Genomic DNA, 26,444 nt, shown 5'->3' with positions numbered 1-26,444 from the left:
GTAGTGCACGTTAGAATTATTCCTAGAAAAACAGCCATGCATTTAAATCCCGGTAGTATAGAAAAGTGGCAACACTGGTAAACAAAAGTCCCCTTTGACTACGTGTGACTCGTGCTCGGCTTTCTGCTCAGTACAGTAACGCGCATCCACAATCTCGAGCAAAATCTCATTTTCAAATATTTAGAGGCACGGCTGATGTCATATTAATAAAACAGGCGGGATCTCCTGACAATAAACATGGCGCAAAGTATGTTGCGTGCTTATCATTGCCAGCAAAATACAACATACGCCGAACCGTCTCTCCGCGTCTCCCGTCATATACGGAGCCGTCACCGGCACAGAGGAGCCACACTGGATGCCGTCCGTGCTTCAGCACTCGGTCTTCCATTTCTGAGTCAATGTCCTCTTTTAAACCATTAACGAGAAGGAGCCAAACCCCCCCGACTCGCCGCCCGCACGCGGACTCCTCAGAGGGAAAGGTGTGATACTGAAAAGAAATTCTCCTCCTTAGCGGGCCGCTTGGGAAACATCAGGAGGCGTTCAAGGTCGTGACATAGATGAGAGATTGTTCAGATCTCACGTCCGAGTAGAAACCAAAAGGCTTCAGCAGCTCCCCAGGCCCCAAAATACCATTTTCTGCTGCGTCAGGTTGGCAATAATAGCATGTGAATAATTCTTCAAGCAGAATTAACAGAGTCCACTTTGGGCAGCAGAGCGAGCTGTAAACACAAAGCTGGCATTTGATCTCCTAATAAAGTGGTTGTAGCCAAAACAGCTGCCAAAGAAGTGCATTAGCGTTCATGCCGCTGCGCGTTTTCGGCAACCCGACAAATTTATATATCCGATACCTACCCGGCTTTCATCGCTGTTTTGATCTCGCCGACCAACTGTCAAGGGAAACATCTGGCTCTCTTAGCCTGCTGGATCTTCGTCTCCTTTGGCGGAAAACAGCTGCTGGCTGGAAATGAGGTTGGTGGGAGCAAAGTTGCGGGGCGTCGAACCAAAACCGTGAGCTAAAAGAGGCTAAAACATTCCATTTAAGTGATGCGGGGACTTAATCAGTTGGTGAGTTTCTGAATGTTAACCAAAGTAAAATACAGAAGCAGAATTCAGTGTGCTGAATCAAAGGTCAAATAACTTATTTAACATATAATGGGAAATAGAAATGTGTAATTCCAGCGTAGTTTAGACAGAGAGTTTAATACGTGAAGGAAAAACCCTTCAGTAAAGTAAAAGTATGTGAATACTCGAGGACTGAACATGTGTGCAGCTCCTTAAACCAACGACCAGTTGCGTGGATCTCTGGACTCACGCCTTCTTCGACCGGCAGCGGAACATCTTTCACTCCGCTGGAGGAGTCTGCTGCCCCGAGCCGCTTTGAGCTCTTTCTTTCTTAATAGAGGCTCCTGCATCAAATGTGCGACCTGCCTCTCGACATCGTCCCCTCAAGCCTCCTCAAGGGCTTCCTTTGTGTCGTCCATCCCGGTGTCATCTCCACTGTAAATAGCTCCTCGGCCCACCGGGGCCGTTTCACCTTGCTCCGTGATAGGGGTCCCGCCTCATGTGGGGATTGTAACATTTTCACCATTTTCAGACCCATTTTCGCTCCGGCTGTGTGCGTGCGATGTGTCTCCGCTGTTCTGTGTGAACGTGAATGGAAATCCTGTCTCTTTCTTTGGAGGAAAAAGCCTCTTTAGGACTCTAGGCTGCCTTCAGTATGGTAAATAATGGCATTTTAATTGACCGCGTGGAGCGTTGTGAGGAGAAGAGCCATTTAGGCTGTTTTTATCCCCCCCTCTCTCGGATTTTTCATGGGGTCCCCCAGGGTTGAATTCCAAATGAAATTCTCTTCAGCCTGCGTTTGCTGCACCACTCGGTCATGTTTCTGACATCGATGTTCCCTCTCGTCGTTCTGCAGACAACACGCTGTCCCGCTGATCTGTGCCGTTAAAAAAACCTCCTGATGACAATATGTAAACGTTAGCTGACCTGGAAGGAGATGGAGAGTGAACATGAAGGTTTCTGAATCCCTTTTGTCTCCCTTAATTCTTCATCTAAAAATAACTTTAAAGTTGTAGCCAGATGTGCCAAAACGTGGAAAGCCTTAAAGCTGAAATCTGTAACTTTTTGCACATGTTGTCATGGTGCCCGGAGTCCAGAGGGAATTCAAATGACGTTTAAACTACAACGAAGGCGGTGGAATAGCTGAGGATGATTTTGTGGAAGGCTTTTATTTAATCAGCCAATGAACCTGAAAATACACCAAGTCTTCATACTCAATTTAACAGCGAGAGTCGGGAGATAATGTCCAACTAAAGTTAATTAAAGTCAAACTTTAGTAATCCCAGTGGAGGGATTTGTCCTTTGCATTTGACTTGGTTGTTGAGGAGGAGCAGCTACTGAACAGAACCTGAGGGCAGTGTATGGGAAATACATAACATTATAGACTATATTTAATAACAATACATACATTTTATGGATGGCAACTTTAGATATAAAACTAAATGTTGGTTCAGGGCTGGAAGCTGTTGTTTTAGCTTGTTTTGAACGTAGATTTTCACATCAAATATCAACATTGATCCCCATCAGGCGTGTTTTACTACTTGCATATAAATACTCTTGTTTGAATAATTAGACTCTGAAATTGGATTTCAACCAAAAAGTTCAATATTCTTAGTAGAAGTCTACTCCTTCTCCCTGATTGAAAATAAATGCGTATGCAAATATTATTCATTTTGACTGGAGGCTTTTCACATCACACTTCCGTACGTTGCACATCTTCCAAGTCGTGATGTCACAAAATCCACAGCGCTCGTACCGACGCATCTCAAACTGGAGTCCAAGGTGAGCGTCAAACGTGAGCGTCCAACTCTGCACATACATCAATCTTCACGCCGAAGGTCGGACCTCAAAGTGAGGTCATTGGAAGCACAACGCGTTTTTTTTTTAGCGGTGGGAGACTTTCATTTTCACGTTATTGATCCTCTCGAGGAAATTTGTCCTCTGCGTTTGACCCATCAAACCTCTTTAAGGACAGTCGGGATCTTAAGCACAACATTTGCACTCCGGTTTCCAGCTATTGACGTTGCATCTTAAACATTCCCCTCGGGATTACTGGTAAATCCTTCTGTCCTCCAGTGGCCACCGCTCTGCTAACAGGACGCCGCTGCCAAACGTTCAAATGTAGCCAGGAAAGCGGAACGCGTTTGTCGTGTATGTCGCATAATACAGATGTGGTGCAGGGTGACATTCTTTTGTTTGTAAATGGGGTTTACTTTGCCTGAGTCTGTGCCTCTGCATTTAGAACCCATTGACTCAAAGAGGAAGCATCTTTTTTATTGGTTTCTGTATATATATATATATATATATATATATATAGTATATCTTCTCAGCACAAGTATAAAATCAGCGTTGCTGATTACATACCGCTCACATATGGTATATGTGTATATGTATAGAGAATATGTATACGATGGAGAAATGAACAGCCGCCTTCCACGTCGCAGCACACCGACTCCGCGACATCTGGATCATCCATTATTCCCCAGCCCCAGTTGTGGATTGTGATGATAATGGCAGTAATGAAGGCTGATGATGACTGTGATGACAGGGGGAATTATAACCATGACAATGATGTGTGTGACGACGAGCAGCGGGGTCCTTGTGAAGACCACGGAGCCCTTATTTTAATCGCCGCTGTCTACAACATCACAGCGGCGTGGAGGTTGTTTTCTGTAATTAGATTTTTTATTAAAAGAAGATATTGCGCCTCTCTCTCTATGCATTATTCATGTTATAGGGGAACATTCTAATGAACGGTAAACACAGGTACAGACAAATATCATCTACATTATTAATGTAAACCTCTGCTGTGTGATTAAAGTCTCGTCTCTGAAAAACAACACTGCTATTCGCTGTTTGTCTACATTGTTTGTTTTACATCCAAAATGTTGCCGGTAGCATTTATTTTACTTCTCTGTTATTGTTTGAATACATTCTCTGGGAGTCGGTTCAAGAAACATTTGCTGTTGTGTTAACATGTGCTCGGCACCGGAGATGAAAAGCAGCGTTCCCCCGAAGCATCATTGTTAGGTGATGCTGTTCATCCCGAGCAGGTGGCACACAAACACATTTCCATACAAAACCAACGCAAAGCCATCGACACAAATACGCGATGAACAAGTAACCGAAAGGAAAAATAATCCATCGTTCCTTCTGCCATTTATTCAAGCAGCGTCATGGCAGTTTGGATCCTTATTCATACGTCCGTTTGGCATCTGGGACCAAAGAAGCCAACTGAAAATGGGCCGTCGCCATGACGCCCCGACCAGAGGCGCTCAACCGCGGGTAATAGATCGCCCGCTGGTCTCTCAACAGGACGTTGATGTGGTGCGTTATTGTTGGGACATTACTGTTTATCTGTGTGGGTTTGGGGACGGGTGACCAACTTTCTTGCCGAGGAGCACATTGCGGTCATCGTCTCAGCTAATGCTCACAGTCGGACCCCTCGTTACGCAATTTCGGGGGGCCTCCAAAATCAATCAAGTTCCCTTGTGGTGGTAGTACACATCATCTCTAGACTTCACCCCTGATGGCCTCACAGGTACTTCTCTGCTCTCAGGCTTTCAGAGAGGTCGCTTTTGTTTAGCGATATGAATTTGACATTCCTAAGCGAGGAAACAACACATATGAATTTTTGATGTGTTTGTTGTTTCCCCGTAATGCACCTTTGTGGAGCTGTTGACCTGCGGTGACTCTTTTCGGAGCAGCGTCTCCACGAGCCCTGTTGTGTTCGTGTCGCGCGTGCACAGGCGAGGATGCACGTGCACGCGCAGACACGCACGCAGGCGGGTTTACGCCTGTTTGGTCGACGTGACGTCGATAACGCAGCGAAAGCCGTTGGACGGCCCGGCAAGCGAACCTGAATGAAAACAATGAGCGATTTAAAATGTTCTCGCTGAATGTTTTCTGACTCGGGGAAATGCACCGACAAGTGTTTGTCTCCTCAAAGACACAATGTGTGTGTGTTTGTGCGTTTAGGGGAGCAACATCCAATGGAAATATGACTGTTGTTGATGGAGTTTATCCCCCCGGTTTGCCCTGAAGCATTTGTTAACCTCTCGACACTTTTACCCCAATAAGAACAATCCCATCGATTGCATTCAGCAAACGAGCAACTGTCACAGGAAGCAATAATCCCGCGTGCATGTTCGCCCGCGGTGGAGACGCGAGTATTGATCCCCTGACTGTCGTGTCCCTGCCTGGAACTAATATAGGTGGCGAGCTGAAGGCCCTGTACTCGTGGAAGCGGCTGTCGACACACTAACTCGCTGTAATTGGCACGTGAACAAAGGGACGCGTTCTCCAGAGCACGCGCTACCTATAGGTACGCGACTAGCTCCTAACTTTTCCACTGTCTGCTAAGCCAATTACTGCAACGGGGGCGTTCGACCCAATCAATCACAGTTAGGGACGCGTTTGACAAAGTTGCGGGACTTGAGGGACCAGCTGCTATCGCCGCTCCGCTGTCTCGCATCAATCATCGCTCAAGTGCAAATAAGACCGAGATTTTTTTCAGCGTTTTTTTTTTTCTACTTGCAGATGAAATAACGGATTTCATCAATTTCTCCTGACAGTTTGGAGTAACCATCCATCACGTGCTTATAACTGCATTAATGGAGTGTATTCTTTTGTCTCTTATCCTCTGCTTTTTTCAGTCCTCATCGCTGGTTAATTAATCAGGGGAAATGTTAGCTGGGCATTTACGCTCCGAAATAACCAACGGCTGAATTAGAAGAGAAATACATTCCCTTTCATTAAAAGAAACAAATGTTAGGAAATGTTGCACGGCTGCATGTGGAGAATCAGCGCTCTGTTAAATCAGCTGGATGACATGTGAAGCTACACAAGCATGCATAATGTTGACTAGAGTAGTTACGCAGATAAGCTGTTATGCCACTTGACGTAATAGGCATCTGCAATAAGTCATCACACTCGCACGCACGCGTAGTGTTTCTCACCCCCATCCTCCCTGCAGACAGGCGGACCAGGTCTGCAGAGAGCGTAGGCACACGCACTGGGGGCATCCGCTACCCGTGTGCTTCACATGTTCTACCGGGAGAGAGGCACGGAGGGGGGTGGGAGAGGGAAAAAGGCGGAGAAAAAAGGGGGAGGTGGGGGGATGAAAGGACGATTTGAGTGACGCTTGTGTCAGCTGCATACCGTGTTGGTGTCAGTTCCACTCCTCTTCCTCCATGATAAGAGGTTTCTCTCTCCCTCACAGGGCCCAGATGGTCCTGGGAGAGAGCGAGAGAGAGCGAGAGAGGGAGAGAGGGAAGGAGGAAGTGATAACAGTAATAGAAATAATAGAGAGGCAAGTGCAGATATAAGACGAGATGGATAAACGGGGGCAGAGTAATAGATTTGCCTACATAGCATTTCATGCAGCGGTGATGTGCAATTACATGCCACGGAGAGCCGGCATTTCCACACAACCAAACAACACAGCTCCATCTCCACGTTTACTCTTCGTCCCCTGTGACATTTGATGTAGAGAGAGTTGAAATGGCGTTGAAAGTCGTTGATCACGCACAGCGTACAGAAGCTTAGAGCAACCCGGCGCCCCCGTTCCCCCGCTCGCCCCAAAAAGTCGGCGGTTTTGCATTTTGAGGATTTTTGCAGTCGCCCCACAGCGGCTGAGATCGGCGATTAGCCACCTCCGCGCTGCGAGCGCGCGGCTAATTAGCGAAATCACCCCACGTGTCCATTAGATCCCCCATCCGGAGACGTTCGCAAATCTTCTTTTCATCGCAAATAATTGGACATCACTTGTAATTCCGTGACACACTGAGAAGTCAGAGGGAGGCTCGGCCTGCAGACGCTGCCTCTTAAGTTGCGTACGCTGTGATAAGTGAGTCTTTTCAGTATTGTGTTGGTGGAATTTGATAACCAATTATTGTGACAGTCAATCGGGAGGCTTGTCGCCCGCTCTTGGAGCCGGGTTTGGGAAGTGGAGCTCGTAGTCGAGCTGTACTCCCCCCCCCCCCCACCCCCCACCCCTCTCCCCCCGAGTGCAGCGCGAGGAGGCCGCCGTCTCGAGGCCTCGCCGCCCGGCACGTCGGACCACAAGGCTGTCGCACAGCCCACGTTCCAGGTCTTTGTGCCGGCAAAGTCGGATTACGGATTTTCTTTTGTCCCGTCTGAGCCTCTTGACTCGTGTTGGGAAGAAAAGGGGGGAATCGCGGCTGTGGGGTGAAGAAGAAACACCCGGCTCGGGGACAATCATGGTGGCTTTGCTGCCAGGCGCAGATGGTGCTGCCCCCCCGGCTTCATCAGCCCATGCCCGCCGATGTGCAGTTGAGCTTTGTGCTGCCGGGCGCCGAGCGACTGGGGGGAGTCGGGTGGGGTCAGCACCTTTAAAACTGAGGTTGTGGTTCTTTCGCCAAGCAAAGTGGCGTGCTGAGGGAGCAGCCGTATCAGGCGTGGGGATCAGACTACCTGGGGGGGGTGGGGGTCATATTTACGTCTGCAAGATGGGGCCAGGTGATTGACAGGTTCTGTTAGCTGCACTAACAGTGGAGCTGGACATTTTATAGAGGAGCGTGTAGATGATATGAGAACATGAGACACCTGAAAGGGAGGAAATGATCTGGGAAAGGTTTTCTCTTTTGTTTGTTACGTTCCCACAAATACCAGACAAGAAAACCAGCATTGTAAGAAAATAACTGTATGTTATCAGTATATGCAGAGGCAGCAGCTAGCAGCAGCATGTGGATAAATACCAGTCGTTGGGAATTAAATATCTCCTAATATGAAAATGCCACTTTGAGCTTTCTTAAGTTTTGTAGATTCTGCGATTGATTATTTTACCAAACAAAGGAGGGGAATTTAAGAAGGAAAATCCAGTAAACGGGGCAGGACATGCTAGTCAAGGTAGGCAGCGGGATTTATTTTTCTAGATGAGGTTGAGTGAGTATGCATGTTATCTTTCATGAGATTTCCCCAGCCAGTTAATAATTCACACCAGCAACCTTTGAGTCATAGTCCCACTTCTCTGACCTCCATACAGAGCTCTGACTCACTTCTCATCATATTCAAAATCTAAATCAGGAACGTGTGCTACGGAAACTACAAAAGGATACAAAAGCGTTTTCCTTTTTGAAAGAAATTAACCGCACGGTTAAAGCCGTGTGATGAGAAAAAGAACGTTTTTGAAAAAGACTTGTCTTATCAGACGTGGATCACAATTGCTCCTATTTCAACAGAACGCTTAACATTCCTTGTTGAATCAAGTGTGTTTGATATTTTCCTTTTTGGTCCCCGGCCGCCGTGAATGTGCTACTGATGCTCAATTCTCCATTTGAGCTGCTGCCATTGAACCATTTATTATTTTGTGCAAAGCCTCAACAACAAAGTATGAACAGCAAAGTTACGATGAGATGAAGAGACAGAAACCGAGTGGTGGAAGGAGAGATGCAGCAAAGGAGAGAAGAGATTTTCTTTTCTCCTTTTTTTCTGTGTGTTTCTGTGGTGAAGCCCACTTTGGCAAGTCAAACTCCCTTCACTCCTCTGCTCTGCTCCGCTCCGCTCCACTCTGCGTGGGTTGTTGCTGTATAAATAACACTCTCAGAGCAGATCTGAGAGCGAGAAAGAGAAAGGGAGAGGATGAGGGAGGCAATAACAGCAGAGGGAAAGGATGGGGAAGAAGACGGGTGAGGGAGGGGGCACGAGAGAAGATGGAGAGAGAGACGGAGGAGGACGGAGGAACGCAGTCGATCAGAGCCGCGTCAGATGCTCAAGCGGAAGAGTGAAAGAAGGCAAAACGCACGGGGAGGGTGGAGGGACGTGATTGAGAGGGCTTGTAGAATAATTGAACCATATATGGCAACAGTCAAGTATGAGGTGATTCGAGAGGATGGGAGAGAGCGCGAACAAGTGCGAGAGCGGAATGGATGTGAAGATGTACAGTATGAACCACGTGTGCGTGCCATGAGATGGGCCGTCTTGGGCGGCGCTTGTATGACACCATCGGCGTTAGTCATGGGGAGGATGAGTAACAGTGTAAAGATACTGCAGCGGCTCGTCACTGCCAAGCGGCAGATCCCAGATCGCTTTGCTTTCGCGCGCGGAAGCTAATTCCAACAGACGTTTTGTCATTTGAATTCAACCCCAACAAATATAAATCACTTCGCCCAGATAGCGGCGTAACGTTGCCCTATGAGCAAGCAGCCGAGATGCTTTATGCAAATACTTGTCCGCCATGGTAAATGTCGGCCCGTTAAGCAGTGCATAAATCAACAGGGATTTGGACCATTATTGAAAACTGCGAAAAAATACAATTGACTCTCCTCAAAGCCTCAAAGCCTCAAAGCCAGTCCAACCGTATTTGACACACTAAGCATTGTCGTTCCACTGCTCCGCCAACTGTGGTGCTTTCCACAGAAGAATGAAGAAGGTTGTTTTATCAGCTGTTTAGAAGTAGTGTTCTAGAGAAGTCCCTTCAAATGAGCCTTTATAATTCAAACTTCTCACCAAAAACTGGATCCAACATCATGATAAAACTCAATGTGTCATCCTTTAGCGTTAGCCGTTAGCTACTGCGGCGCCCGCTGACATAAACCACCGTTTTCAACACAGATTTGTGGTTCATGATGTAGCATAATCAGATCTAAGAAGCAGAAAAGAATGCCGATGGGACGCATATTTTTACTTAATATTGTTCGATAACAATCGGCGGCCCATCACATTAGTTTTTCACTCGGCCGATCAGGCGACTGCAGGAGGATTTCCACTTGACCGAACACAGAGCCGACTCGCCCCAAGCAAGTAAATGCAGAGAAAACTATGCACACTGTCAGATTGAGTCTCTTAAAAACGTATATGTTCAATTTGCTTAATTAGATTACATTAAAAGTGACGCAAGTGGCCGTGACCGAAATGGAAAAGAGAGAGATGAGAGAGAATATCAATGAAGTCTTTATAACCGGTTCCTGTTGGTGGAATGTCTTCACTTAACTACGCCAACATAGTCCCAGTTACACAATTAAATAATAATCAAAATCAATCTTTAATTGATTTGATTATTGTGATAATTGTTTTAAGTTGTATACGATATCCCCATGAAATGAAAGCACTAATATGCAACGTGTTGAAAAAATGAATGAGGTCATGAAGCCGTTCTTACCTTTCCCTTTGACAGCTCCCTGGAGGGAGACAGTGCCATCTTCCTCCAAAACATCCTCCCGAGAGCAGCGATTGCTGCCCAGCAACAACACAGGCCTCTGCCTAGATCACAGGAACACAGTTTAGCTTGAACCGCCACGTCGTCATCATCATGCACATGGCTCATGCTATAGTGGCTAATCCTCGATGCAGGATGGTAATGGAAGTCTCCAGTTTGAACTCACCTTCCTCGGCTTGGTTCTGGTGTTGTTCACAATGCAAGGATATTCAATGATTAACCCGAGAATCCGTCACAGCGGCCCATACGTCTCTCCATAAAACCGTCATTTTGACCAGCAGCGACAGCAATGGTGGTATTGTTTTCACTTTGTGAGTCTGTGTGTGTGTGTGTGTGTGTGTCTGTGTTGGTGGCAACACGTGAGACACTTGCTGTGGCCGTGACCAGGTGTTTATCTGTCTCTCTGCGTGCGGACACACTTCCCCTTTAGCGATTGCGTTGCAACCGCGTTAGATGCAGTCACGACACTTTAAAGGTGTGCGGTTGAGATTCAAATAAAAGAAAAGGGCTTTTGTCTGAGCAGGGGGGGAGTAAGGAAATGGGAAAGGGGCGATGGGCTATTGCTTATTTACATTTTTGCCGAATCCCTTCAAGTTAAATCGCTGAACCTCTCGGCTGTCGGTGTGACGACGAATAAGCCTCACGGCGTTCTGTCGTAGCGGCTAAGACCGGATTGTAGCCGGTTCACAAGAACATTTTAATGAACAGCTAAATCATAAACAGATTATAGCTGTTAGGGTACAAAGATTTCATTTGGCTGTCCACACGGCCCGTTTACCAGCATCCAACCTCATCCTGGAATGTGGGTGTTAAAAGTGCAAATGAAGTGCAAATGGCCACCGGAGCGCTTCGGGGAAACCAGAATCCCGCTGCCTCCGTGTGCATTCGTGTGCTCATGCATACGAATGCAGAACCTGTGATAGAGGTCACTGTGGGATGGACAAAACAGCTTACTCAACAAAAAGGAGTGTATCATTCAGGCTTCCTATTGAGGGTTGAATATCTGAGCTTTCTCACACTGGGTGAATGTCACCTATTCAAAAGAGGTCGCTAAATTCAGCACTTGTGATCCAGAACATTTGAATTCTAACGGACTTAACTTAAATTAATCATAAGCATGTGAACATGCGACGCGGCAAACAGGGATGAAACGGTTATTAATTGCATCCAACGTGTGATTGTGTGTACGGAGCAAATTAGCAACATGGCCCAAAAATGGCCCACCTCACTGCAGCGGTTTAATGATGGCCAGAGGTGTTGCTGGGCTCGCTGATGGTGATGCATCCTAGAACATTGTTCTCCAGACCAGTACTAATCAGACGTTATTGGTCCGGGGCTAGCGAACAGAAGATTTGAATTGGAGTAATCCGAGAGAGGGCTACATCACTGCAGCCAGTTAATGATGGCCAGCGGCGCCACAGGCGTGACACATCCTAATACATTACAGATGAGCCCGCTGCAGATGCTTACATCACATGTTTAACTAGCCTCATATAGATTATCTTCCCGCCTGATTAGTTTCACTGCTGCAGTCTCTGGAATTACAATTATTAGAATATTCTGCAGCTGTAATTCTTAACGAGTGGGTCTTATCTGTTGGGAAATTCACTCGTGACCTTTAGGAACTGTATGTGTAACAACAAACACAAAAGGCTTTTTTCTTGTTTTTGGTGGAGCGAATGTTTTCTGTCAGAATGGAAAATATGGAACAACCGTCTCAAATGTCATCCTATAATAGAAAAAACAGTTCAACACTGCCATCTCAATAATAGTTTCCCGTGTGGCGGCCAGCGGATTGCTATTATACATTCACCGGAGGCGGCGAGATTCTTGACCCCCGCGCGACGAGCCTCGCCTCTGCTGTAAAGTGCTTCCTCTCCGGTTTGCAGTGTGGAATTTCTTTTTTCTTTCTCCGTGCAGACCGGAGAAGATCTGGACGTTTCACATGGCGGAGATTCTTTACCCCGGCTATGAATGAATCCAGCTTAAGTGGTGTTCAACCATTGATGATTGTTGGTTGTTTGAACACCGCGGCCTCGGCTCTTCCGCAGGGGCCAATCCGTCGCTCGCGCAAGTTAAAAAACGCTCGCATGGTGCCAGCGCCGGCAGATTGGCGCTGACGCGCGTGCCAAGCGGAGTGTTAAGTGCTAGCCGTGTGATGCGGGACTCTCGCCCCTGTTGCTGGAACGAGAGCGCCTCGTTCTCGGGCTCGCCTGGATGCTGCTAATTGCCTTAATTGAGAGGGTGACCTACATCTGAGGGAGGCTTCGGTGGATCGGCGGAACAGCTGGCAAACCTGAGCGAGGAAGGCCGATGGAGGGAGGGTGGAGAAAAAGAGGAGATGGGGATGTAACGAATGAGGGAGAGATTAGGAGAGACAGAAGTGGGAGAATAAGCAGAGGGGGGGGGGGGGGGGGGCGTGGCCTGTCTGAGTCGGTAAGGATTGTTGAAATAAACTTTTTAAGGCACGGCAACTCTTAACACTGTTCAAACTTTTATTGTATTTTTCCGCGCACATGCTCGGTTGGATGTTTTTTTGACTCAATTAAGCGTTCAATGCTCCGTCAAAGCCGAACCCAACCAGTAAATGATAGCGAGAGGAGTGAAGAAAGGGACAGGAGGACGAGGCTGCCGGTGACATCATGCTTATAGTGCACAGACCGGCCCTCAGGCCAGCGCTGAATACACTTCTAACAGTCTTGTGTACTTCCCTTAGACTGAATTATTCAACACACTCCTGATGGAGAGACTGACTGTGTGTGTGTGTATGTGTGTGTCTCAAAATGTCTGGGTGCTGCGGTGCATGTGTGCATGTAAATGCATGCATGAATGCATTTATCTAGAAAGGGAGAGGGATGAATATAAGTTGTGTGTGTGTGTGTGTGAATACAACTTTTTCTGCATTTGTGTGCTAGAAAGACTGGGAGAGAAAGGCTGCTTGCAGTCATTGGATGGGCCTTTTGATGTGTGGGGGCGGCTGCTCAGTTTATGTGCATGTGCCGAAGTGGGTCGACACACACAAACACACACGCACATGTCTGTCAAGTGCGTTGAAGTGAAAAGCTCTTTTCTTTGTTTCAGATCAGGGGGTCTAACCCTCCTCAAAAAAATAACGGGTCCTCAATCCTCCTCTTTCTCCCCCAAATCTCACCTGAGTTGTCGCCATTCACATGCACATGCACGCACAAACACACACGTACGTTAACACACTGTCTCCGTCACTCTGGGTTTTGGATTTTAATCTGCAGCGCTCCACTGTTGTGCCCCCGTTGTGGGCACGTTGTGTGGATGTGCGGTCCGTGTACTGTTTCTCCATGTGTGTGTGTGTGTGTGTGTGTGGTGTGTGTGCACTGCGCGTCTTCCCCCCTGCGTGTGCGCGCCTCTCCGTTGGCGCGTGGACAGTGAGTGTTAGGGTTTGATCCTGTGCTAATGATCTCCCAGTGGCTCAAACTTCTGTTAAAAAAAAATAAAAGGAGGGAGGGAGGGCGAGAGAAGAGTGGGGGAGAGGAGGATGTGGACGTGTCGTCCTCCCCCACCCCCGCACCTCTCCCTCCCCCCACCAACCGGTCACCCGTGCCGGTGCCCCCCACCTCCGTCCGCCCGGCTCCCCCCCACACCCGAGCGGGCGCAGCCGCTTTGGCGAGCGCGGAGAGCTGCAGCATGGAGCCGGCTGGTGGCAGAAGGAGGGGAGGAGGGTGGAGGGATCGGCAGATGGAGGTGGGGAGTCGGCATGTGATGCGTGTCACCCTCGCACTCTCCTGGGCACACGCCTGCACACGAGGGAACGTCAGATATTGGGACTGGCCCCACCCCCCCCCCTCTTGTTTTCTTTCATTGAATGTCACTCAGGGGGTTTTGGCGCATATCTTCCCCTCTTTCTCCCCCCTTTTGTCTCGCTCTATCTCTGCATGCAACTCTCCCGCAGCTTCCCCTCCCTGTCAACTACCGGCTCCTCTTCTTAGTTACACGGACTGCAATGCACTTTTGTTTTTCTCAACGTGCGAGCGCTTCCTCCACTTCCCCTTCTCTGAGTCTCGCCTTACCTCCCCTCCCTCGCTGCATCTGGAAAGGATCCGTCTCGCTAATAAGAGGGCCCGGTAAATTAGCCCTCCTCTCCTTCCTCTCTACCGCTTCCTCTCCCGTCCGTCTCTCCGGGTGTGCGCTGCCCAATAGGGCGCACTCATGCGCAGCCACAGATAGCGACACAAAGATACATATGAGCGAGTACAGATTTGCCCCGTTTCTGTGTGTCTCTGTTTGTCTCCAGGTCGGGTTCGGGCTAATAGGGCGTAGTAGGTAATGGCAGCCGTGGCCTGTTATCTCTGCTCTGCTGTCTAATAGCCACTGGCTTTAAGCATCTGCCGTGTAGCTGCTCTAACTCCCCCAATGGACACGTAGCAAGTTTGTGCATACACACACACTCACACACACGCACACGCGCGCACACATCACATGCACAACCCACCCCCACAGATGCACAGCAGATTTTCAAATACACACCGCCAAAAGTAATTTGCGCATATTTGAGTGTGTCTGTGCACAGAAGTATGGTGTGTGCGGGTGTGAGTGTGTGTGAGTGTGTGTGAGTGTGTGCGTGTGTGTGCGGTTATCACTTCAAACACACCGGGCCTTGACGTTCTGTATGTTCTCTCCTCAGGGAACTTTGCCTTCCTTTAATTAGTAAAGGAAAAAGATTTACTCATGTGATCTTTGACACATTGGCCGTCCGTGCACGCACACAAACACACTCTCACACACGCACACATCGGCCTGCGTGCGCTCAACCGCACAGAACATCGACACCTATCCATTACCAGTGTGGTGGAATGCCAGAGAAAACCCACCGTGTGTGTGCATGTGTGTGTGTGTTTGTGTGGTTGGGTCCATCTGCAGACTGACCATTGATTCGCCATGGTAACAGTGAAAGCGATGAGGACGAGCGGTGCTGTTGGAGAGGGAAGTGGAAAGGGGGAGACGGGGGAAGCTGAGACCGGCGCCGGTATTAAACCGGAACTAAACACGGTGGCAAAACTGGGCAGAGGTCTCGCCGGCGGGATGAACGAGCGCCATGCCTGTTGCCGGTTTAACCAAACGCAGCAACAAGGCTCTCATGTGCGAGAGCTTCTGCACAATAGTGTTGTGGGAGTGTTTTGGGAATAAAACGGCTTACACAGACCTGAGTAAGGCTTAAATATGATGAATGAATCCCCCTTCAGCTTTCTCTTCCCTCTACAGAATTAGTGAATTCCCCCCCCAAACCAAATCGCCTTCACCACATCCAGAACCCACCCGGCACCCGACCGGCGTGCCCTCTGGACGCGCCTGCCGTTGTATAAACGTATTCTGTGGCATTAAGTGAGCATTGTGCCTCCGCGGTTAACAACTCACCGGGCTAATGTCATTTTAACCAGATGTTTTAATCGTTCGCCGGCGCCTGCGGCTCTTCTCTAAAGGCTTGAAGACCAACGCACGGTGGATCGTCTGATGACTCATCTGGCGCGTGGTTTTCTTACGCCAGCCGGATCCTTTTGTTCATCAGCGGGCAGCGGAGAGGGCGCTGTGACCTCCGACCCCACGGCGGGCCGGCCCGCCCTGGGACCTGCGGCGCTGGGCCTGTTTTAGCGCCGGCCAGTAAACAACGACTCCGGTGGGCTGACTCACCCCCTCGCTGACATTTTTACACCAGGCCTAAGGTTTGCAGGGTCCAACACAGAGAGAGAGAGGAAGTGAGAGAGCGAGAATGGGATTTTTATTTTATTTATTTTTTCACCCAAAGGCACTTCAGCTATAAATATCATACCGGCAATTCTCTGATTTGCCAATGGAGGCTGACAGAGGAGGGAGAGGGTTGCAGGGTCCTGCTCAGTTCTTGAGCTGTTTTAAATTCATTCAACCGTGCGGGGGAGAGGGGGGCCGAGGGAGGAAGAGGGTCGGCTGTGTCATTAATTTTCCATGTAGGGGGATGAAATAACATTAACATCTCTTTCTCTCTGAACTTCGATAAGTCAAACAGTTATTTTTACTGAAAAAAAGCAGCAGCAGCAGCAGCAGAACGCACGTTATTTTCCTGCTTGTGTGTGTTTTGATATCACAGGCACTTGAGTTTTAATAAAGCACAGGCCTCTTTCAGCACTCTGGCGGATCCCGCTGTAATCTCCTCTAAACAGGTGTTGTGATTAGCTGGCGCTGTGAGCAGCGTTCTGACACCCGGACAGGCCGGGCCGACCGCCGGCTTCCACTCAGGCGGCAGGTCTGACTGCCGGTGCTCGGCGATAGGTGCCTCAGCCGTGGGGCTGTTTTTCCTTTGCATTGTTATTCTCCGTACGGCGACGCAGCACCGGGCGCCGCTCTTCGCTTCAAAACACACGCGGGGCTTTTATATCAACCAATTACGATATCGAATTAAAATGTGGAACTTTTAAGTTTTGCGTTTTGATTCGTCTGCAGTGCAAAGAAAGAAACCACTTGTTTTGCATTGCTGTCAAATTAGGAATGATTCTCTTCCCAAGAACTGCACTCGAGAGGTTTTTGCTAATTAAATCACAATGTGGTAGGAGTCTGTTTGTGCTTCCACGTGCAACCCAAAATAAGGCTGTTACTTATTTCAGCATACAAGTTACTGTTTGCCACAATAATTATTGTATCTTCACGCGTTTTACTTAATACCTCGCAAATTATGTTGGCTAAATAAATAAATGTATGGTTTGTACCCAAAACATGGCAAAAAAATAAATTAGCGGCGCATTAGAACATCTTTTATTAACTAGTTATTGAATTAATTAATTTATTGAAACTTCTTTGATTCAACTGCACATGATGTTTCAGGTCACAGAGGAGTAAACTTTTAGAAAAATATTTTAGCAGTGTTGCAAAAAAAACAACAACTCTCCAATAAAAAACACATTTTATTCTGGGGATGAAATATCTCACCTGCGCGGTTCAGTCAGTGTGACACCGGCTTAAAAGATCACTAATCTCCTGGTAATCTCATTGCAAATTAGTAGCCGATAAGGTTTTTTGCAGCACTGAAAATCGACACCTTGAAGGATCTCTACCGACACGCTGAGAGGAAAGTAACATATTTAATGTGCATGATGGATGACTGCAGGTTCTTGAAGGCAGCAATATGTCTGCAAGCTGCTTTGAATGGATTTTCCAAAACAAATGTGAGTTTATGACTTTCTTGAGATAATTAAGGCAAACCTGCACAATAACATAGTTTATTAGTTTCTGACTGTGGGTTTAGAGTGCTTTATGGAAATAGTGAATTCACACTGGTTTTGCACAAATGTGCTCTTGGTAAACTTATTCCAAATAACAACTAAGTAACTCAATGAAAGGTGACTTATTTCTATATGTAAAAATGGTATACGGGTCGGAATCTAATAAGCAATATACTGACATTTTGATGGCAATGATTTTTTAGAATTTTCTGAATCTCAATACATTAAATGGCCTTTTTGAAAGAGAAAAATTAAAGCCATAAAAAGTTTCAATATTTCAAAATCTAGATTTGATGATTTGGTTTTACTCATTATGACACCTAACTTCTTGTTAAATAATCTAATAGTAGACGTAGACATTTGCAACACTCAGTCGGTTCTGCTTCCTTCCTTTCCTTACATTTCCTTCACGCTAGCGCGGTTTAACCAAAACAGCGTCCTCCGCGTTGGGCGCGCTAAATAACTAAATAACTTAGGGCCCTCTTCAAACTTTCGTGTGGGAGTGTTTGAGCTGGAAAATGTGTTTGCGAGTGTCAGGGGACGTGCTGCATTCCCAAATTACACTCCGGGGTTTGGTTGTAGCGCTGGTGGCGTCGTCGGCCTGCTGTCCATTACATGCTTGCCTGAGCTCGCGGTGAGAGCTAATGCGTCGCTGGTCCGAGGCTATGCTAGCTTTAAACGCGTTAAACGCCATCCTGTGTGTGCTCGGGGAGCGGGAGGCTGTTAAATACTACAGTAGACCTAAGCGTTGGGATTCTCCCCTCGTTGAATACTGAAGTAGTCTTTGTTAGTCGCTGAGAGCCGACGCGTGGCAGCCAGTTCTAGATCGTGGGAGCGCGGGAGAGTCGATGTTGGGTCGGGTTTGCGCGCGGCCTTTGGGACGTTTTTCTCCGTGTTCCTAAAACCGAGGAGCTCGAGGGGCACGCTGCTCGTTAGCCACCGAGGGACCTGCCTTTACATTCTCTTAATGTCAAGAGAATTTTTTCATGCCGTGCCTTCCAGAGGCAGAGGTTGTTCTACCGCGCTGTCCCTGTTCACGGCTCTTAGCGATCTTTAAAGAATAATGTTTGATGTTAGACGTCTGCGCATTGTGCTGTTTTTCATCGTGTTATTCCTGAATTCTTAAGAGAGAAAAGGCACCGAGAATTCCAATGCGGAACTTTCTCTTGGTGCCATAAAGAGCTTTTGCCACATCAACATCTCTCTCTGCCTCCGGATGCTTTTCGTCTGTGTTCCTTCTGCTGGTCGAGTGACAAGTGAGCTTTCCCTCCCAGGCCATAGGTGTTTGTTTGTAAGTGGCTTTTCTCAGCTAATTCTTTGTTAGCGGATGGATTTAGAGCCGCGTCCGTCCACACTGGAGTTTGCAGGACATCTGCAGAGGACTTAAACAGCCTGCAGACAAACTGAAACATTTGCGCCGTTGCAACATTGGAGTTTGCCGTTTTAGTGTTTTACAAGCCCTCGTTTGGTCGGCCCACCTTTCATCCCTCTAACATACTAACCTGCAGTGCTTAATTAATACTAATTACGCTGATAACATCCAACACTGCCAGGTGGGATTTAGCCTACAAAAACATCCCGTGTCTTACCCCAGGTGACCTTCCTTTGCCTCTTTATTTAAAGCATATATTAAACAGAACATCACATGTTGAACTACTGTAACCTGTGCTAAGATACACTGGTTTGTGGCACTATATCGGTTTTAATTAACAACATTTTTGTACACGATGCTATCCAAAGGTTTTTTGACATTTTAATAATGATGGTGAGGATAGACCTTGTTTAGAGTCCCTAAAAATCCAAATGGGGCTCTAATAGCCGGTGAATCGTGATGGACAGGATGCACTTGTCCTTGGGATGGGCATGTTATCGAGGATTTAATGCAATGAAGACATCTGATTGCAGCGTTATTACCCACAGGGGAGGAGAAGGAGTAAGTAATTAAATAAGACACTGTGGGATACAACAATATGCTCCCATCCCTGATTCCAAACCCCTCTCCCGCAGCGATGGTTCGTTCTTAAATTAAAGAGAGTAAAGCTTCCTTATGGACGTGTGCAAGAATAAACATTAAACAAAACTGAGGGAAATAGTCGAGACGCGTGCGAACCGGCCACCATGTGATAAAACGTGCCAACAACAACTGTCTCACGCGCCCGTCGTTGACAGCAACTGGTGGCGTGTGACCCCCTGCCGGCGGCCGGCAGCGTGGTGTGAAACCCGCAACATCACTGTGCGAAGAGTGCAGCGATCCGACGACTATGAGAGTCATGTTGTGTGAAGTCGGCTTCATTGTCCCGGCAGGCAACGCCGCTTTGGTATCTGGAGCTGCGTTCCCGAACTCGGTGCAATCATTGTCGTTTTTAATGCTTTAATAACACTTTGGTACAACGGTTTCTATCGTCTGGACAAAATGTCTGAAGGGGATTGAAATGTTCTTCTGCGTTGCAGGAGAAATTCTGTCTAATCATTGTAATCAGAACGCCCCATGTAAATATCCCCTTGGATTCCTGCAGGGTGAACGACACAACCACCGAAGTTCAAGTATTTACCAGATTAGTTTGAGGTGTGACCGGAGCCTGAAACCTGCGGCGCCTTGGAGGAGATTTGTTTCGCTCTGAGTTTTTCCTTTTACGTTCCATTCACCAGAATAACGTGGGAATCCATTGCAAACTCTCTACCGTATTATTATTCTAGTGCTTCCGCTGCTGTTTTCGGGGGTTTCACTTCTGTTGACACAGAACTTATTTTGCCATTCTAGTTTCCCTGAGACGGTACTTAGCGGCATCTGGGCGGCGTACTTTGTCAGGCCAACTTAATGTAGCTGCGCCAATCAAACTGACCTACTGTATTAAATATTAACACAGCACATTTCTGGCATCATCATCTTCCTCCTCCTCCTCCTCCTCCTCCTCCTCCTCCTCCTCCTCCTCCTTCTTACCGCCGCCTCTCTCTCATTATTCTGCATGCTCGCTCCGTCCTCTTCTTTTGTGCTGCCCCGTGTCATGTACTCTTCTGCCAGCCTTTCAATTAATGCTCCTCAGTGGAGCACCTTCACTTCTCGTAGCGCTCTGCTCCTCACCTCCTTCCCCCCCCGAATCCCACGACTCCTTTTCTCAACCAGAAATGTGCCCCTTCCTCTCTCATTAGGCGGGATCGCTATAGTTCTCTCTCCACGCTTTCATACTTCCTTGATTGCTGTAAACAAAATGTTGATTTGACATAAAGTAGCCCGTGTGTGTGAGTTGCAGGGGGAGAAAGTGGGACGCTGTCTTGCTGTACGGTGTATTATTTAATGGTATGCTGGCTCATGAGTTATGCTATATTTTGAAGGGCCTTTGCACATGCACACGTGTGGATGTGTGTGTGTGTGTGTGTGTGGATGCTGTGCACTTGGGTGGTTGTGAAACTATGTGAAGTTCACAGTATTTATATAATTGATGCGCAATGTCATCAGTAAATCTCTAGGTAGAGAATGTGGGTTATAATGTGGGAACACATTTGTGTTTGTGTGTGTGTGTGTGTAATAGTTGTGCATTATTCATATGTTAGCTCCTTGGTGGACTTGTGTGATTTGATGAGAAGATGCAGGTCTGTGTCAACGTCTCTTTTATCCTTCATAATTCAGTAACCACCAGAAACTATCATCTTCCCCTTTCACCTCTCAGTCTTCTAAAAGACTACTTTTCAATTCTCATCCACATCATCTACTCCTCTAATCCTCATCCTCTCTTCATCTACTCCTCATCCTCTCCTCCTCTTCTCGTCCACACCCTCTCTTCATCTTCTCCCTATTCTCTCCTCATCGTTCCCTCATCCTCTTCATCTTCTCATCTTCCTCTCTTCATCTACTCTTCCCCTCCTCCTCGTCCTCTTTCATCAGCTCCTCATCCTCTCATCATCTTCCCAGTATCTTCCCTTCAACACACACAAAGTGTTGGTTATTGAAGCACAAATATATTTATTCACATAATCCACGTAGCTCAAGATGACACATTTTTTAAAAAGGAGCATAAATGAACGACATTCATCAATCAATCGCAGCACAATTGAATAGCGGCGTGTGAGTAGCTCCGCTGTATCTGTGCTATGATGCTGGAGCGATCATTAGGCCCTGCAGAGGGTGCCAGGCGGTCCGGTTATACGTCCTCTGCCCTCGGCTTTCTACATGCATTGTAACTGTGATGCTAACCAGGATGGACTCGCCCAACTGTCTCGATAGACGGTTCCATCTGAGAGCGGCCCGTCAGTCCAGCTGCCCCCGCCCCCCCAAGCCTGTAGTCTTACATGCAGTTATTCCAGAAAACCTTTCCACACCATTCTCTGACCAAATACACATTTATATGATCATTTTATTTATATATAACCTACCGTGGCAAAAATGCTTTACCAAGCAAAAGATAAACAGCGGATAACATAAAACAGCAGGAGTGTGTCAACCGTAAAAATGAGAGTTTTCCAGTCTGGTTGCTCAGATAATTTATTCCAAAGGTATTGGAGCCCTCACACTAATGCCCTGGCACCCCCCGGTTTTCAGCCTTGACCGGGGAATAGCTGACACGGCCTTTTCGGAGGACTTAGGGCCACGGGTTGGTACCTCTGGGAATTACGGGCTCAGCCAGGTAGCTCAGTGCCGTACCGTGCAGCGCATTGCAAGTTGGGATTATACACGTTTAACTGAATTCTTCAAAGGAGAGGCCGCCAGTGAAGGAAGCCTAAAATAAGAGCGATTCCACCGCGCTTTTGTGATGTAGTTAAACGTCTGGTGGCTGCTTTGTGGACGGCCTGGGGCCGGACATTGAGGTTAACATAATACCAAGGCTCCTGCGAGTAATTAAAAAATGTTACTCTGTCCTTGAATCCTTCCCTCGCCAAAGGAAAGAGCAGATACAGATTCATCTGAACGCAGTAGTCCATCCACCATCACTGCGTTTCTGTGCGCTTACATAACAGCAGTTTAGATAAAACGGCCAAACTGTTGTCTTGCTTCCTCCTCGTTGGATCTTCGTTGCAATGTGGTGATTAAGTACATAATATAATGATAACCACATAAAAACCACATAAATATGACTCATGTTATTATAAGAGACAGGAATGATCCTTTAAATGATTACCGGGTTGTTTTGTCGTCCAATTCATTGTTAAATCGATTGTTTTGAGCTGTGATTTATAAGCGACTGCCGGTTGTAGTCTTATATTGGCGAGCGAGTGGGCGGCTGCACGTTAGCATCCGTGTTATCTGGGTAAGACTGCGGATGTGCCTGTTCCAGCTCAAGGAGACATTTTTATCCTTTCTTTCTAAACCTGAATAAAGCATAACGCCGCACACACCTCCAGTCTCTCTCTCTCACACACACACACACACACACACACACAGATGGAAACAGTGAGATGGATCTTTTTGAAGTACAATTTCATCCTCTCCCCTTCCCACTTTTCTCTCTCTTTGTGCAGCGGTGAAGTTAAATCTCTGCGGGGCTGCTGCTTTCTCTGTGATGGCCTGAGCTGTCAGCTTTTTGTCATACTGAGGGACAACACTAGAGGCACAATCTACGTTTTACCCACAAACACACAAACACACACCTATGCACACATGAAGGGGGTAGGTGGAGGGCGGGGCGGGGGGGGGCAGAGACACGGGTGCCGACAGCTGATTCTCCATGTGTGTTTATGAGGACTTTGATGTTTAATGTGTCACGTTCTTTGATGCCCTCTGTGGAGAGCGTGTGTGTGTGTGTGTGTGTGTGTGTGTATGTGCGTGTGTTTGTGTGTGTAAAAAAGAGGGACCCCAGGACGATGTTTGTGGTTTGCGTCACTCTTTTTTCATCCCGAGACTCTCACTCCTTCTCCTCCTGCGGCAGGTGTCTCGGTCCCACTCACAGGACTGCAGCATCCCTCTTCTCCTCGGCGTTCTCCCCTTGAGCCCTTTTCTTTTGCTCGCTGCCTGCTGCTGCGCTCTCCTCTCTGGTGGACGGGCGCTTGTGTTGCTGTCTGTTTGCTGCGTCCCCCGTGGGGGGAGAGGGGGGGGTGGCGGCGAATTTCAGCTCGCACTTTATGCAAACATGCATTCATGCAATCGTTAGCCACTTATTTCACACTCGCTTTGGGTTTCATTCTGTTTAATAGCTGCTTTTGCAGCCGGTAATGATCGCCGCTGCCTCTCGCCCTCTCGCTAACCCCCAGTTTCCCTGCGATGCCGAGACTAACTGATTTAACCGTACGCGGCGCCGGTAATTAATTCTGGAAAATTCTAAGGCGTAGTTTAAACGGAAGATATCCTCTGACATCCAGAGAGACCGCTTTGAAATGGCGCCGTGTCTTTTGTACGTTAGGCATTAACAGATTCCACATTTAATACATTAAGCCGGTTCAATAACACACAAAGAGCACAGAGGAAGAGCGCCGTTGTTTGCCTCAATTAGGCGTCGACACAATGAATGGCTGCTGTCCCATTGGCCACAGTGAATCACGCCTGTGAGTTATGAGGCCGTTATCTCCGACCAGTCGGGCCCTCCTGTTGCCAGTAGTCTCTCGCTCTCTCTCTCTTGCAGTGTTGTGCGACTTGTTGACTCAATCTCTCAGTATCTCCTCCTCGCTTTTCCCATTTCCCCCCGTTCGTTCTTCCAGCGCTTACACACTCTCTTATCTCCTACGCCGGGTCTGACTCACTGATTGCAAAAATTAAAAATGGTTTTAATTCCACCAGGTTTTTTGAGTCTGATTTGCACTCGCTCGCTCTGGCTTTTTTTTCTTTTTTTTCTTCTCTTTCTCCCGTGCAATTAATTCAGTTCCCTCAGACAAATCCGCTGACTGTCTCTGTCGCCGGCCTGTCTGTCACTGCAGGATGAGAAGTCCACGTTCTTCCAGTTCGGTGCCGCGCTGCAGCAGGAGGCTCTGCTCATGCTCTCCATCATGGAGGAGTACGACTGGCATGTTTTTTCTATCGTCACTTCCAAGTTCCCCGGGTACCAGGATTTCATCGGCACGCTGAAGATAACTGTGGATCACAGGTGATGAATCTCCATCACACACACACACATGATTAATCCCTAACCTCTATTTACGGGTTGCTGACGAGATCAAGCACCTTGTATCATTTAACGGCGTATTGTTACAGCTTTGTGCGCTGGGACCTGCAGAGCGTGGTGACTCTGGACGCCGTAGACGGCGACCCGAACTCTAAATCACACATCGCACTCAAGAGGATCCAGAGTCCCGTTATACTGCTGTACTGCTCCAAGGACGAGGCCGTGTGAGTGTGTCTTTCTGTCTTTCTGTCTCGCTGTCACACACACCGCCGAGGACCTTTTATTGACTCTGCGACTCCTCTCGCAGGTACATTCTGGAGGAAGCTCGCTCCCTGGGCCTGATCGGAGCCGGTTACATCTGGATTGTGTCCAGTCTCACCACCGGCAACCCAGACTTTACCCCCGAGGTAGCGAGGCCCCATGTGTTGTAACAGGTGGCCGCTTCCGAGCGGTTTGACAAGAAGTGTTTTAGAATTCCGAGCTGTTTTCCAGGTTATCTGCTACTTCTCCTGCGTATGAAACTCATCTCCTTTATTCCTCCGATATGAGCAGTGAAAAACACGGCGATTCTGAAGGATACAAGGCCAACTTAGCAGCATCTCTAAAGCTTTCTATCACTGTATCTTGTTTGCTGATAATTTGGATGCCTGACTATTTTGCAGTTTTAGTTATAAGGACAACTGAAGGTTATTACTGCTCGCTGCCAAGAAAAGCCCCTTTCACTAGATGCAAAGATCATGCAGATTGAGCTGTTTCCACGTTTGCAGACTCTGTGCTAAGCTAAGCTAAGTAACAGGGAAATATTGTGGTAATTTTCTCATCCATCCAGTAAGCAAGTAAGCATATTTCCCAACATGTGGTAGTGTTCTTTTAAGCCCTATTAACATATTTTTAGTTTATTGCTTTGTTTACGCTCTTCTTGCTCTGATCCAAATAGGACATGAATATTTGCATAAATAATTCAAAGTATAATAAGCTGAAATGTTCCACTCACAGAAAAACTAAAAAAATATCCAATGTGTGCTTACTTATTGTCAAAAGCCTCTGAAATTGTTATCCTCCTCCATTCCTCGTCCTTTGTCCTAAAGTCCCTTTTTATGTTTAATCTAATTCCACATTTTGTGGCAAATAAAAAATTGAAACTAAATATCTTGGTGTGGATTGACAGACGGACTTAGTGAGCTATTTGGTTTCCAAATTCTTTCATTTTGACAGTTTCAAGGTGTAGCCTCTTCCCAAGGGAGCAGTTCGGCATTCAGACGTGCACCACCGCTCACACACTCAATTGTGATATCCGGTGATGAATTACTTCAGCAATACACACAAACAATAAATCACCTGCTCGACACCTTTTGAGATATTGTTTTTAGTGTTTTTTTTTAAACTGGGTTTTAAAGTCAAACTGAGTGTGTGGCACCTCTCAGACCTTCCTCTCCTCCCCTCCCAGGTGTTTCCCCTGGGCATGATCTCCGTGTCCTACGACGACTGGGACTACCCGCTGGACACGCGTGTGCGTGACGGGGTGGGCATCATTTCCTACGCCGCCACCGCCATGCTGCGGGAGAAGGGGGAGCTGCCAGAAGCCCAGAGCAGCTGCTACAGCACACCGTCAGACAGGAGCCCCGGGAAGCTCCCACCTAGCGCCCTGCGCAGGTGTGTGTGTGTCTCTCTGTGTGTGTGTGTGTGTGTGTGTGTGTGTGTGTGTGTGTGTGCGCGCGTGAGAGCGTGAGCAGATCAAGGTCTGGGGACTTGCGTAACCGCTCTCAGTCTTTGCAGCTGGGTGTGGAGCCGCGTTACGTAAGTCTCTCTAACGCTCTAATGAGAGAGAGGAAGCGGAGATGACACAAGTGTTAAACACATTTAGCACTTTTAGCCGTTGTGGACACGGCGGCTCTGCGTTTCAGCTCCCTCCGCTGCCGCAGCCGAGCGACGCTAGAAAGTGAACCTCAGGCC

The 26,444-nt window shown here is 47.6% G+C and overlaps 1 protein-coding gene across 1 annotated transcript in view; it reads left to right on the top strand.

Annotated features, from left to right (window-relative positions):
* Positions 1 to 26,444, top strand: part of grin2ab (glutamate receptor, ionotropic, N-methyl D-aspartate 2A, b) — a 77,016-nt gene that overhangs the window by 27,614 nt on the left and 22,958 nt on the right. Inside the window, exons 6-9 of the mRNA XM_040186772.2 lie at positions 24,307 to 24,473; positions 24,581 to 24,715; positions 24,799 to 24,898; positions 25,939 to 26,144. Coding sequence (XP_040042706.2) covers positions 24,307 to 24,473; positions 24,581 to 24,715; positions 24,799 to 24,898; positions 25,939 to 26,144 — 608 coding nt within the window. The remainder of the gene's footprint in view (positions 1 to 24,306; positions 24,474 to 24,580; positions 24,716 to 24,798; positions 24,899 to 25,938; positions 26,145 to 26,444) is intronic.

This window comes from Gasterosteus aculeatus, chromosome 9, assembly GCF_964276395.1.
Source record: "Gasterosteus aculeatus chromosome 9, fGasAcu3.hap1.1, whole genome shotgun sequence".
Taxonomy (NCBI): Eukaryota; Metazoa; Chordata; class Actinopteri; order Perciformes; family Gasterosteidae; genus Gasterosteus; species Gasterosteus aculeatus.
The sequence above is the reverse complement of the archived record's forward strand: the minus strand, read 5'-3'. Positions and strand labels throughout refer to the sequence as shown.